The sequence below is a fragment of the Ahaetulla prasina genome, chromosome 4 (genome assembly GCF_028640845.1).
Source record: "Ahaetulla prasina isolate Xishuangbanna chromosome 4, ASM2864084v1, whole genome shotgun sequence".
NCBI lineage: Eukaryota > Metazoa > Chordata > Lepidosauria > Squamata > Colubridae > Ahaetulla > Ahaetulla prasina.
Window position 1 is genome coordinate 88074696 of NC_080542.1, and position 15413 is coordinate 88090108.

The window sequence follows — 15413 nt, forward strand, 5'->3', positions numbered from 1 at the left end:
TCAGAGACATCTACCCTACTTTCTAAAAATTTAAATTACCAATAGCAGGTGACAGTGACTTCCTATTTCACTTCTACCAAATTCTGGACATCTAAAATGAAGTTTTAATTTTTTGGAGATAGAATTTTCAGAATATAAAAGCAGACTGCTAAAATCCAGTTGATCGCATAACAAAATAGCACTTCTGTCAATCTTATAATAATACAGATTCTTCTGCATTAAATATCCAATCAAATATCTTACAGATCAATGACTTTAGATATAATTCTCTAGAATTTGATTGATATTTCCTGCAACCTTACTTATAACTGTATTTTATAGTTTTCACTTTTTTATAATACATTGACTTTTTAATCTATGTTATGTTTTAATCTATGTAAGGACCGGGATACTTACGGGACCGTCTTCTGCCGGCTTCAATCTCCCAACGACCGGTGCGTTCTCACAGAGAGGGTCTCCTCAGGGTGCCGTCTGCCAAACAATGTCCGCTAGCGGTCCCCAGGGGAAGGGCCTTCTCTGTGGGGGCTCCTACCCTGTAGAACGAGCTTCCCCCTGGACTTCGACAACTACCCGACCTTAGGACCTTTCGCCGCGAACTTAAAACCTATTTGTTTCATCTTGCTGGACTGGCTTAACTTTTAAAAACTTTTAAACGGTCATCGACGGCAGCTCGGGAGTTCACGGCTTCCATGACGGCCTTGGACCTGACCCAAGTAGTTGATGGCCCTACTCACATTGGGGGTGGCACTCTGGACTTGATTTTTGTCTCTGGTCAGTGGTTGAGAGATCTGGACTTGAAGGAAATAGTCATTGAACCTTTGTCATGGTCAGATCACTCTCTTCTTCGCCTGGACTTTCTGACCGCCATTCACCACCGCAGGGAGACGGAGCCGATACGTTGGTTCCGTCCCAGGCGCCTGATGGACCCGGAAGGGTTCCGGACGGAGCTTGGGCCATTTCCTGAGGGTCTGGCTCGCGGCTCGGCTGAGGAACTTGTTGCGGCCTGGGAACGGGCCGTGGCGGGGGCCTTAGACCGTGTCGTGCCTTTGCGGCCTCTGACCCGGCGCAGGTCCCAACCGGCTCCTTGGTTCTCCGAGGAGCTGAGAGGGATGAAGCGCCGGAGAAGAAGCCTAGAGAGTTCCTGGAGGTCCAGCCGTTCGGAAGCTGATCGGACACTAGTGAAGTCCTATACTAGGGCTTACCTAGTGGCATTGAGGGAAGCGAGGCGTAGCTACGCCTCCTCCCTCATTGCATCGGCAGATAACCGCCCAGCCGCCCTGTTTCGGGTGACTCGCTCCCTCCTACACCAGGGGGAGCGGGATGACCCGTTGCAGGGACGTGCTGAGGAGTTTAACGGTTATCTATACGATAAAATCGTTCAGCTTCGGGATGGTCTGGACCAAAATTGCGGTGACGCGGGTGAGACGGCTGAGGGTGGTCTTGGTGACATTTTATGGGATGAGTTTGACCCTGTGGCTCCCGAGGACATGGACAGGTTGTTGGGTAGGTTGAATGCCACCACGTGTTTACTGGACCCGTGCCCCTCCTGGTTGGTGCTGGCCACTCAGGAGGTGACACGAGGCTGGCTCCAGGGAATTCTGGCGCTTCCTTGGTGGAGGAGTCTTCCGACCGCCTTGAAAGAGGCGGTGGTGAGACCCTCCTCAAGAAGCCTTCCTGACCCGGCTGTTTTAGGTAATTATCGTCCGGTCTCCAACCTTCGCTTTGCGGCGAAGGTTGTAGAGAGTATGGTGGCATATCAGTTTCCCTTACACCTGGATGAAACTGTCTATCTAGACCCGTTCCAGTCCGGCTTCCGGCCCGGTTACAGCACTGAGACGGCTTTGGTCGCGTTGGTGGATGATCTCTGGAGAGCCAGGGATAGGGGATGTTCCTCTGCCCTGGTCCTATTAGACCTCTCAGCGGCTTTCGATACCATCGACCATGGTATCCTGCTGTGCCGGTTGGGGGGATTGGGAGTGGGAGGCACCGTTTATCGGTGGTTCTCCTCCTATCTCTCCGATCGGTCACAGACGGTGTTGACAGGGGGGCAGAGGTCGACTCCGCGGCGCCTCACTTGTGGGGTGCCGCAGGGGTCGATCCTCTCGCCCCTTTTGTTCAACATCTATATGAAGCCGCTGGGTGAGATCATCAGTGGCTTCGGTGTGAGGTACCAGCTGTACGCTGATGACACCCAGCTGTACTTTTCCACACCGGGCCACCCCAACGAAGCTATCGAAGTGTTGTCCCGGTGCTTGGAGGCCGTACGGGTCTGGATGGGGAGAAACAGGCTCAAGCTCAATCCCTCCAAGACAGAGTGGCTGTGGATGCCGGCATCCCGGTACAGTCAGCTGAGTCCTCGGCTGACTGTTGGGGGCGAGTCATTGGCCCCGATGGAAGGGGTGCGCAACTTGGGCGTCCTCCTGGATGAACGGCTGCCTTTTGAAGATCATTTGACGGCCGTCTCCAGGAGAGCTTTTTACCAGGTCCGCCTGGTGCGCCAGTTGCACCCCTTTCTAGACCGGGATGCCCTATGCACGGTCACTCACGCCCTCGTGACGTCTCGCCTGGATTACTGCAATGCTCTCTACATGGGGCTCCCCTTGAAGGGCATCCGGAGGCTGCAGTTAGTTCAGAATGCGGCTGCGCGGGTTATAGAGGGAGCCCCTCGTGGCTCCCGTATGACACCAATCCTGCGTAGACTGCACTGGCTACCTGTGGCCTTCCGGGTGCGCTTCAAGGTTCTGGTAACCACCTTCAAAGCGCTCCATGGCATAGGGCCGGGTTATTTACGGGACCGCCTACTGCTACCGAATACCTCTCACCGACCCGTGCGCTCTCACAGAGAGGGACTCCTCAGGGTGCCGTCAGCTAGGCAGTGTCGTCTGGCGACGCCCAGGGGAAGGGCCTTCTCTGTGGGGGCTCCCACCCTCTGGAACGAACTCCCCCCAGGACTCCGTCAACTTCCGGACCTCCGAACCTTCCGTCGCGAGCTCAAAACACATCTATTCATCTGTGCAGGACTGGCTTAGATTTTAAATTTATAGGGGTTTTAAATTGGTTTTAATATTTATATTTATATTTTTAATAATCTGGCATTAGAATAAGTTTTTTAATGATTATCTTAACTTGTATATAAATGTTTTATGTGCCTGTGAACCGCCCTGAGTCCTTCGGGAGATAGGGCGGTATACAAATATGAATAATAAATAATAAAATAATAAATAATTGGGGTTTTTAAATTTTAGTGATTTTATAGGGTGTAATTGTATTTTAGTCTTGCCAATTGAATAAGTTTTTTAGGGGTAGTTTTTAATTATTGTATGGGTTTGCTTTGTATTTTAACTGGCTGTTTACCGCCCTGAGTCCTTCGGGAGAAGGGCGGTCTATAAATTAAAATATTATTATTATTATATTATTATTATTATTATTAAGCATGCCTAAGAAAGCATTCCAAATACCTGTAACTGATCATCAATGTATGAAGTTCTTAAAATCTCTGCAGCTGATGGCCTCAGTGAAGGGTTCTTATTCAGCATTCTAAAATATTAACAATATGAAATGAATCAATATTGACATTAACAAAAGATATTATGGAAAAAAAATAAAATCCAAACAAGCATACCCACCTTTGCAAGACAGCATCAAGTTCTCTTGGAAAATTGTCTGGAAGAGAAGGTGTTTTGCTCTCTACAATTTTCAGAACAATGGACAAAAAACTATGTCCAGTAAATGTGTGATTCAAACAACACATCTCATACAAAATGCATCCAAGTGACCTAGAATGCAAGATAAAAATGATTCAAGGACAAGCAGTGATTCTAAATTCATGCCTAGTGACCGTTTATATTTATCTTGTAGTCCTGGTGAATAGAAATGATAAGTTCCCTATAGACAAAAATAAAATATACTTTCTCCAAACTATAAAATCATACCTAGCATACATTTAGATATATAAGTAATAAAATAGATTTTTTGTGATCAACCTAAGTACCTAGCAAGATAAAAATATGTATCACAAGTAAAATTGTAAAAAATACAGATAATCCTTGAGTTATGGTCATTAGCCCAGAATTATGGTCATACATCATATTGTTTGATGATATATTATCATCATAATCAAAGTTATGATTATTTTTATGGTAGCTGTTCGGTGAACATAGTGGGTATTAAGAAAACACTGCACTTGTTAAGCAAATCCATTTTTCCCAATAGGTGTTTTTTGCCAGAAATTGGAAATACACATTGAAAACCAACAAAAAGTCACAAGTCACAGCCATGTGACAAAGAGATGCAGCAAATGATTGTAAAACTGAACTATTTGCCAACTGCCCAAAATGCAGTCATGCCTTGCTGGGTGTGTCTTTGTCATATCCCCCAAACCAATTGTAATGGTCCATTGTAACTTTGAATGCTCATGGATTACTTGTGAATTAGCAATAGTTTGATGCTATTCAATTGCTTCAATTCTACTACAGCTATGCTTTGGAATAGCACTTCCACAAACTTTGAAGTAGTTCCCATGTGCTGATCTACAAGCAATTTTTGAAAATCTGACATTTTTCCCAAGCCTTGCTTAGGGTATTTGGATAGACCCTTTCCAGTTGGAGCATAATATGGACAGACTGTATGTTGATTGTCAATTTTTATATGATGCTGTTCTTTTAAATAAATAAATAGTCCTTGACTTTTGACTGTAATGGAGCTTGCCCATTACTGTTGCATGTGATGATAGCTATTAAGCAAGGAAATGTTGGTTAATGACCCATCCCCTGCTCTACCTGATGTTAAATGAACATGTAGGTTGTTAAATGGAACACAAGGTACTCATGGGTGAAAGAAGGCCCTGAAAGGCCTAGCACAGGTAGGGCCCAATTGCCCCAGACAACTCCCATCCTTTGCTTTTTGCTCCTTGGGTCTTTACAGGCTTCAGCTCTGCTTCCCACCACATTAGGCTCCACACCCTCCTTGTCACTTACCTTCTGAGGAATTTAGGAGCTTTCCACAGCACTGGAATAGATTTGTGTTACCTAATATCAGAAACTGCCATCATGTTCCCAGTATTCACAATTGAGAACACAACTGGGAACACAGGAGCTACTTCCAGAATGCTGCCACATGGCCACACAATGAACTGTTTTATTTTGCTTGGGTAACATAGTCTGCACAGCACTGCAGAAAGCATCAGGGCCCAAGAACTTTCCACAGTGATATGCAGACCATGTTAGTGAAGCAGTATGGTTGTTTTATCACTCAAACAACTGGAGTTGCAGAGTGATTCTGGAAGCAGACCCCATGTTCCGTGACTCACAATTCAGTGTAGCTATTAGAAACATGGTCCTAGCTGTATGATGAAACAATCTGTTCCAGCATTGTGGATGTCTCTGGAGCTCTTCAAAAGGTAAGTGAGGAGGAAGAGGGTATGGGGGCTGATGGGTGTAAATGAGGCCTAAAGCCTGTGGGAACTCAGGTGGGGAGAAAAGGCCTCAGGAACCTGGAAAGGCCTTCAGGAAACTAGTGGGGGGATAGGAAGATAGGCAGGGGCCACTGCACCATCCCTACAATTGATCGTAAGTGCAAACGTCAGCAGAACACTACAGCAGCTGTAACTTCAGAACCTAGTTGTTAGCAGCTTTTGGAAGGAGTACACCAGTGGTGGGATTCAAAGTTTTTAACAACTGGTTCTCTGCCCTAATGACTGGCAGGGTGCCCTAATGACTGGCGTGGCTGGGTGGTCATGTGACTGGGTGGACATAGCTGGGTGGTTATGTGACTGGGTGGGCTTGGCCAACTCAATGTCACTCACATCAAGGGGTGCCTAACCTGGCCCCTCCCCTCCCTTCCCAGCCACTTCTTGTCATGCCCGGCCTCAACATATCTATCGTTTTGTAAAAATGTTGTTCACCTTTTTTTTACTTTATTATCTGTATCTACATATTATTGACGTACTTTCATGGATCACTGAAAGGAGGAAATGGCTCACATGCTTTGCCCAAGTGTGATAGGCAGGTCACAAAACAGGCCACAAAGAAGGGGGGGCAATGTATTTTCCAAAGCAGCAGAAGGCAAAACAAGAAGCAATGGATGGAAACTGAACAAAGAGAGAAGCAACCTAAAACTAAGGAGAAACTTCCTGACAAGGAACATTTAACCAGTGGAACTGCTTGTCTCCAGAAGTTCTGGGTGCTCCAACACCGAAGATTTTCAAGAAGAGACTGGACAGCCATTTCTCTGAAATGGTATAGGGTCCTCTCCAAGGTCCCTTCTAAGTATTATTCTGACACTTTTCCCAGGCCCTCCACTCAGATTTGGCATCCTCAGTTTTCCTGCCTGAGCAGGGGATTGGACTAGAAGACCTCCAAAGAGTCCCTTATTCTGTTATTCCTAAAATAAATAGCTAAGACCCTCATTGGGACCCTATCTCTTTTGCTCCCTCTGGACTAATAAGTTAAAGAGCTGCCTCTAGACATTCCTTTTAATAAGATTTTTAGAAACCTGCAGTTGAAAGTTCTTCATGTCTCCTTACCCTGAAGACCCAATTTCATTTGGAATTTAATCCCAAAATGATTGCCCTTTTAGCATTTCTCTTCACACTTCTCCAAAATGCACCTCCAAAAAGCCACATCTCTCTCCCCCACCCCCTCTCTGTCACACACTTTAAATCATAGGCTAGAAGGTACCTTGGAGGTCTTCTAATTCAACCTTCTGCTCAAGGCAGAATACCTCATACATACTTGCAGGTTCACAGACATCCAGGCTTTGGCTGCAAGAACTGTAGGCAGCCTTCCTAGCCACACACTGCCTCCTCCCACCATCTGATATGAGAGGCCCAAGAGAAAGCGCCTGGTATGGGCACACAGCCCTCCACGACGGAGCCCTTCCTGTGAAGCAAAGCCTTGGATGACCTGATCTGTCCTGAAGGCCTCAAGGAGTGCCAGACTTTCCACTCTCTGCCAGCCTGAGTGCCCTGTCTTTCAGATCCCAATGTGGCTAGTCCCCAGTGGTGGCAATGCTCCGGGAGAATGGGCCATCCGCCCATTCTCCCGGAGCATTGCCACCACTGGGGCTGCATGCGTGTACTACAGTGGACTACTACTCTAAACCCCAGCGTGGAAGCTCCCCTGAGGGCCGCCTGCTCACCTGCTGGCTGGGCTGAGCTGGCTCGGAAGTGGTGCATCCCCCCATCATAGGCTGGATGCGGGACCCGAGGCAGACAGGAAGGTGAGCAGGCAGCAGTTGGCTGGAGACCCTGTGGAAGCCAAGCACACCAGGCACAAAAGGTGACCGAACCTTGCCATGTCTGCCCGAGACAGCTTTTCAGCAGTGAGTCTCCCTCCCCCGCCTTTGGCATTGACCTTACCTTCCAGAGTTTCCATGTACTTCTGCCAGCCTGAACACCCTGTCCTTCAGATCCCAACAGGGCAATGTGCAGCTGCCTGCGAAGGTAATGCTGATGGCAGGTGGCCCTTGGGGGAGATGCCAAGCAGGGGTTGAGACGGCTGCTCCGCTGTGGTGCATGCATGCATGCTGCCCTGGGACATCCACCAGCCCTCTTGGATGGGTGTGCAGCCCCGGGACATCCACCGCCACTGGGCGCTGGCCCCATCGAGATCTGAAGGGCAGGGCAGTTGGGCCGGCAGAGGCGTATGGAGTCTGGAGCACTTCAAGGCCTTCAGGACAGATTAGGTCGTCCAAGGCATTGCTCCCTGGGAAGGCTCCATCATAGAGGGCTGTGTGCCCAGATCAGGCGCTTTCTCTCGGGCCTCAAGAAATGGTAGGAGGCAGAGGGAGAGAAACAGATTGAGGCTGAGAGAAGAGATAGGAGTCAGAGGGAGAGAAACAGATTGAGGCTGAGAGAAACGATAGGAGGCAGAGGGAATTTTAAAAGAAGCAGCCACAAAAATATTCTGCTTTATTCATAACATTCACACCATACAGAGCCATAGTGGCATAGTGGTTAGAATGCAGTACTGCAGGCTAACTCATTGCTCACTCCAGGAGTTCGATTCTGACTGGCTCAAGGTTGACTCAGCCTTCCATCCATCCGAGATTGGTAAAATGAGGATCCAGATTGTTGGGGGCAATATGCTGACTCTGTAAGCAGCTTAGAGACGGCTGTAAAGCACTATGAAGTGGTATATAAGTTTAAGTGCTATTGCTATTGCTATTGTTATTTATCAGTTTATTATATAACCTAAATAAAAATCCATTTTCAATTAGAAGAAAAATTGTGCCATAAAAATATACTTTAATAGAATACAATAAAAACTTTTTTTTTCAAAAGAGAAGTATAAGAAATGAAGAGGAATGTCAGACTAATTCCTCAGAACAATAAAGTATCATCTTTACAATAAACATTCATATAGAGCGGTAGCCTATTTGTTCTAATATAATTTTTTTTTAATAATTGTGTGCTAGGGAGGTATAGCATTCTATAGAAAGAAAAACAATAAAACCTAATTTATAAAGAAACAGACTAGTTATGTGCTTGCTTGCGGTGAAATGAATTTGAACATAGCATTGTCTCCTCACCAAATGTCTGATTTTGTGTCATAACCCTGGTGTTGTAATGCCTCTGGGCTCATGTAGAAAGGTGTCCCAATAAAAGTGGTTGCTAAATCGCAGGATCCCATCAAGAGTCGAGAAACTCCAAAGTCCCCTTAAAAGGAAGAGTTAATATGTAGTAATCTGTTAGAAAAACAACCAATGAAGTAAAAAAACATAAAACTAAGTAAAAGCTAGCTATTTAAATTCAAATACATACTTGTAAAAAATTCTCAGAGGCTCCTGATAAAACCCTTATATATTAAGTACACATAGTGGCTAATATCATGAGTTGTCCATATTTGCCTTCCATTTACAAAATAAGCTTTTATCCCCAACAAACTATTTTTTTTTTAAAAAAAGGACTACCAGCCTAGTTTTAAAATGTGTTATGCTATTGTATATACAGATAGTCCTTGATTTATAACCATAATCAGGATCACAATTTCTGTTGCTAAGCAAGTTGATTGTTCAGCGAGTCATAACCAATTTTACAACATTTTTGTTATGGTTATTAAGTGAATCACTGCAGTTATTAAATGAATCATATGATTATTAAATGAATCTGACTTCCCCCATTGACAGTAATGAGGATTGGTTGTAAATCACTTATTAAGTGCTGTTGTAACTTTGAACCATCACTAAATGAATGGCTGTAAGTTACCTGTAGTCAAATGCACATTTATGCACATTCAGAATTTAATCACGCTTTTTTAAAAAAAAACAGAGAAATATATAAATAGAATATAATTATTTTAAATTATTTTAAAATCATAGCACAATTATAAAATAAGGATTTACTGCAGCAGAAATGGTTATAGGATGGTAGCTTATACATTATTTTGTAGCAGTAAATAACAATAAAAGAATTAATGGAATTGTTGAAAAAATATAATAGAAAAACATTTTTTTCCCATTTAACATGACTGTAGAGATTCTCGGTCATCCAGGTCATAGTTGTCCCAAAGGTGTTTTTTTAGGAAGCAACTAGACTTTCTTGTTTTTTTTCTTTGAAGATGTTTCGCTTCTCATCCAAAAAGCTTCTTCAGGATAGTGGGGAATGGAAGGATTTAAATTCCTTGTAGACAGCTGATCATTTGCATCTTTTTGGAGGGTCACTGAAGCCCCTGGAAGTTTATCTGTGGTTTACCAGCTGTCTGCAAGGAATATAAATTCTTCTATTCCCCACTATCCTGTCAGAGTTGAAGAAGCGAAATGTCTTCAAAGAAAAAACCCAAAAAGTCCATTTGCCTTCTGAAAAATTTATTTAACATGCTCGCATATACTCTCAGGTCTTTAACATTAGTAGACCAAAAACCACAATAAGTTTTAAATAATATGTAAAAAAAGAAACACAAATTCTACAATAAAATAACTTGAAAAATAACTGCAATGATTTTTTGAAAAAAGTAAATATATGCTGGATTTAATGAAAGGCTTCCTTTCCATGTCCTTTAATCACTGAAAGATGTCATCATGAATTAGCTAACTAAGGAACTCTAACAGTAATATTTTTATTGTACCACATGTACATGGCTTTGTGCAAACTAGCCATTACAGTGGCAGTCTGGGAGAGGATAGATAAAGAACAATTTTCCTATAACACATAACAGGCATGATGCAATGCTTTGTTTTGTATATTTTGAAATAGTCTTTAAAAAACACACATATTTCAAAATATATGTTGGTAAGGTTCAGTTTTAAAATAAAAAGAGGCAGTTTCATTCTTTTGAATATTTCAAAACTAAGATCTGATCCTAACCTAATGTTTCATTTAAAGGAAAATACTTGGGAATCTCTGAGTAAATACACCTGGGCAGGAATTGGTAAGTATTCCTATCTCTTGATAGGAATGGAGAGAAATTCATACATTTGTTGGGATGTGTAACTAAAGCATCTTTCAATTTCATTTATCTTGCCATCTTGGCCAGTAGTGAAATCTGAATCAGTTTACGACTGGTTCAGTGGCTGCACATGCACTCTGCGCACCAAACATGCGCTACGCACACGCATGCACAGTGCGTACCACACACCAATGCAAGGTGCACTTGCAGCGCACACCAAAAGGAGGTATGGAAAGGAAGGTAAGTAGAACAGCACGCGGGGGAGTGATCAGCTGTGGCGCGTGATCATCGAAGCCTTTTTTTTAAACTTTTTTTATAGCATTTTTTTACTACCTATTCGGGCGAAAAGTAGTAAAAAAATGCTTTAAAAAGCTTTTTAAAAAAAGTTCCGATGATCCTGCACCACAGCTGTGATCATAGGAGCCTTTTTTTTACTTTTTTAAATGCATTTTTAACTGCCCATTTGGGCGAATAGGTAGTAAAAATGCTTTTAAAAGGTGAAAAAAAGGCTCCGATGATCACAGCTGAGGCATACGATCGTTGGAGTCTCTTTTTTTACCTTTTAAAAGTATTTTTTAACTATTTGGGTGAATAAGTAGTAAAAAATGCTTTTAAAAGTTAAAAAAGGCTTTGACGATCACAGCTGAGGTGCATGATTAGCTGTAATCATCAAAGCCTTTTAAAAAAACTTTTAAATGCCTTTTTTACTCCCTATTCAGGTGAATAGGGAGTAAAAAATGCTTTTAAAAGCAAAAAAAAGACTGATGATCGCACGGCTCAACTGTGATCATTAGAGCTTTTTTTTTACCTTTTGAAATCATTTTTTTACAACTGATTCGGCTGAATAGGTTGTAAAAAATGCTTTTAAAAGTAAAACAAAGACTCTGACGATCAGATAGCTCAACTATGATCGTCAGAGCCTCTTTTTATCTTTTAAAAGCATTTTTTAGAAACTATTCCTACCATTCGGGCGGGAAAAGTTAGCGAGCCGGAAAGAAGTCCTTCGGGAGAAGGGCGTTATACAAATTAAAATATTCATTCATTCATTCAAATATTCAAGAAGTGTCAAGCAGGCGACAGAGCAATTGGATGGGCACAGGTGGGGGGAGGGGGGCATGGATTTTTGCTACCGGTTCTCTGAACTATCCACCGCCATCACTACTGGATCGGCTGATCCAGTCCAAACTGGGAGCATTTCACCCCGGCCTCCTGGAACAATAAATAATGATTTTTTTATATATCTTACCAATTTTTACCAGATTATTTTTCAAAAAAATATTCTTAGCTTTCAAATCTCGATGAAGTATTCGTCTGACAATAAAAAAGAAAACATTGTTCCAGTGATAAGAAGAAAAATTGTTATTGCAACAAATGTATCTTGTTATGTTATAAAATGTAAACATGTCCCATAACTGCATTAATATCATTGCTTTGGACTGCAATCCTGAATACATTAATTAAGTCATTTTTTTGATTTTGATTAATAATATCAAAGTTTTTTCCAAATAAATGGAGAAAGGACAGGTAAAAACTAAATATATGAAGGGCTGCAGGTCAAACTTTCTTCTTTTTTTTTTTTTATAAAAAAGTTTTATTTTTACAATCATGTCAAACAACTCATTCAATGTACAGTTATATACAATTAGTCGGGCTTGCCCAGTCATCACCCCCCTTTAGGTCAAACTTTCTTCTTGATAACATCCAGAAGGAAAATAATAAAGATTTTTAAAAGTATTTTAGCCGTTCTGATTGAAAATGAATCAAAAAGTGCCTTATAAATATAGTTTATCTTTTGGACAAGGAAACCTGGTTTGGGGGAAATTAGTGTATGAATAAAAATATCTTACAAAAAGGAGTCCTTGGTTAATGATGAATCAGAATTTTCATTGCTAAGCAATATTTTTGTAAAGCATGACATTACATGCTACAGCGCTTAGCAATGTCAATCCCAGCACATTCCGCTGCCATTTTTAAGTAAGGTTCATAGATTCTTAAGCCCCAAATGATTGCAAACAGTCAAACAGGCAGGTAAGGGACAGTACATGGCACAAGCACAACATGACTGGTTGTTCCTGGGTGGTAAAGAATTTGTAAATGCCATGGCATGAGTATGGCAGGGGTAGCTGCTACTAGGTGGAGGAGGATGCATCAGTGGCCCATGAGGCACAGCATGAACATGGCAGAGTAAGGGATGGCTCACTGTACATACAAAGAGATTTTAAATATCATGTTTTCCCAAAAATAAGGCAGAGTCTTATTTTCTTTTGACCCCCGAAAGATGGCCTTGGCCTTATTATCAAGGGGTGTATTATCCCTAAACCTCAGCCTCGGAGTGCTGACAAGCTGCTTTGTTGGTGCTGCTCAGGCTGCTGCCTCAAACAATCTTCCTATGCAAACAGCATGAGGTGAGGTGGGGGGGAAGGGGGGGAAACATGCCCCACATGCACCTGCATGCACACGGAAATAGGGTGTTTTTCTTTTCTTTGGGCAAAAAGACTTGCTATAAGCAGGTTTTGTGGTCTTGGGAATGCCGAGGTGAAAGAAGGCTGACTCGGGAGTTAAGGCATGAAGCTCAGGTAGGGGAGAAAGAGGATGGCAGCTGGATTCCCCTTGGGCATCCTCGCAGGCACCGGATCGAGGCCACCCTTTAGCTAGGAGGGCAGGGGCACTTCCTCCTCTTCCTTCTTTCCTCTTCCAGCTTCTGCTCATTGGAGATCGCCCAGCTACGTCAGATCCTGGAGTGGCTGCCCCAGGGACTCTGGCATCCAGGCATCGTCATCGGTATCGTCGTTGTGGCTGCCTTCTCCCCCCCACTCCTTTCCATCGCCTGAGCGTTTAACCCAGCTGTTGGGCTCATCAGAGCGGCCCCCTCGCCTCCCTCCCCTAAGCCGCTCCATTTATCAAGTCCCATCTTGGAGTTCAAGTCCTGGCAGGTTGAGGCCGTTTTAGCATCCAATCCACACATATTAAAAAAAGGTTTGCCAAGGATGAGGTTGGGTTGTGGATGTGGGCAGCAGGTAGAAGGGTTAGGCAACTCCCCTCCCCAGGCAATCCCAGGGCTGGTCGAGAGATCCCCCTCCCCGCTTTTCCTACACCACTGCAGGGCTTTTGGCATCCATGGGGGCCGATCGCCACCCACTCATGGGGGGCTCCTTTCAGAGCGGGGAAGCAGCAGGATGCCTCCATGCCCTCCCATTGTGTGGAGCCAGGCAGGTGGGCAGGGAAGCAAGGCAGGAGCCCCTGGTACTGCCTTCCAGTCGAGGGAGACTGCTTGCAAAAAGATAAAGAACTACAGGCCAATAACTTTACTGAATGCGGACTATAAAATATATGCTTCAGTAATAGCAGAGAGATTAAAAAAATACTTGAATGAATTTATATATCTAGATCAGAACGGATTTCTGCAAAGAGACAGATTAAAAACAATATGAGAATGATTCTAAATACATTGGAATATTATGAAATACACCCTGGAAAACAAATGGCATTGATGTTTTTAGATGCACAGAAAGCATTTGATAACGTTAATTGGCAATTCATGTTATTACAACTAAAATATATGGACTTTGGGAAGAGATTTATTAATATGATTGAAGCACTATACTGTAAACAATCAGCTAAGGTGATAGTAAATGGAGCCATGACAGCAGGGGTGGGTCCCACTTATCTTTACTACCACTTTGCTCGCGCATGCTTCTGCGCATGCGCAGATCATCCATGATGACCTGGGCCGGTGGACAGAGATTTCCACCACCATTACTACCAGTTCAAAAGAACTGGACTGAACCGGGAGCAGCCCTCCACTGCATGACAGAGAACTTTGATATGAAGAAAGGCACTAGACAGGGATGTCCGCTGTCCCTCCTGCTATTTACATTGACTTTGGAAGTGTTAACCAGGAATGTTCGGCAAGATGAAGAAATAAAAGGAATGGAAATAAAAAAAGAGAAATACAAGCTACAGGCATTTGCAGACGACTTAGTCTTTGTATTAGAAGACTCCTTAGAAACTGGACTGAAGCTAATTAGAAAAATAGAAGAATATGGGGAAGTAGCAGGACTGAAAATAAACAAGGATAAGACAAAGACTTTAGTTAAGAATCTTATAGATACACAAAAAAGTATTGATGTAAAGAATTAATATACAGATAGTTAAAAAAGTGAAGTACTTAGAAATACAACTGTCAGCAAAATGTGCAATAATTAGAGGATAATTATATGAAACTCATGTTGCAAATTAAACTAAACTTGGAGAAATGGAAAGATCTGCAACTGTCATTAACGGGAAGAATAGCTACTATAAAAATGAATATTTTACCAAGACTATTATAGGGAAAAAAGCAAGAATAGGCTTGAAAATGTTGCAGGAAGCCAAAAAAAGAGGTGGCTTTGGGCTACCAGACTGGGAATTGTACTATCAGGCCTTGGTACTCACATAGGTGAATGAATGGATCCGCTTGAGACATACAAGATTATTAACTTTAATTTTTTAAAAAATTTTTTTTATTTTTTTATCAAAATATAAATTATAGTGGCATCTGAGTGTCATACATTCTAATACAAATAAAACTAATCAAGTTAATCATAATCCTTATATTCAATCCTCTTATATATTTCTAATAATGCATACTTATATTAAGTTATAGTCTATCATTGTTCAATTATTCCACATTTTCTCTCGTTATTACTTTCATTTTATGATGTAAAAAGGTGTTCGCTAATGTTCCCCCTTTTCTCATTTCTATCACTTATTCTAACTTTTGATCATATCACCCTTTGTTAAGAAACGTTTTTTCTTTCTTATCTAACTTCTAATCATGTCGCCTACTTAAAAAAAGAAAAAAGGAAAAGAAGTGAGAGAAAAGAAAAATTAACTCAGAACAACAGAAAAAAAAATCATCCATCTATCATCTCTTGTCCACTTTAATACTTTATTTGCTATGCTTTTTTTTTATTTGTCTCCCAAATTCCTCTCTTAAATCTTTACCTGCTTTTTGGATGCTTAATCTAGGTATTCCTCCCACCTCTA

At 42.5% G+C, this 15413-nt stretch overlaps 1 protein-coding gene across 5 annotated transcripts in view; it reads right to left on the reverse strand.

Annotated features, from left to right (window-relative positions):
• Positions 1-15413, reverse strand: part of NEK11 (NIMA related kinase 11) — a 290895-nt gene that overhangs the window by 118601 nt on the left and 156881 nt on the right. For all 5 annotated transcript variants that reach the window (XR_009155188.1, XM_058184182.1, XM_058184183.1 and 2 more), the window contains exons 5-8: positions 11632-11696; positions 8530-8656; positions 3627-3776; positions 3459-3537 (exon numbers count right to left, since the gene is read on the reverse strand). Coding sequence is in view for 4 of the 5 variants with exons in the window: in XM_058184182.1 (XP_058040165.1) it covers positions 3459-3537; positions 3627-3776; positions 8530-8656; positions 11632-11696 (421 nt within the window). In the remaining variant the exon portion in view is untranslated. The remainder of the gene's footprint in view (positions 1-3458; positions 3538-3626; positions 3777-8529; positions 8657-11631; positions 11697-15413) is intronic.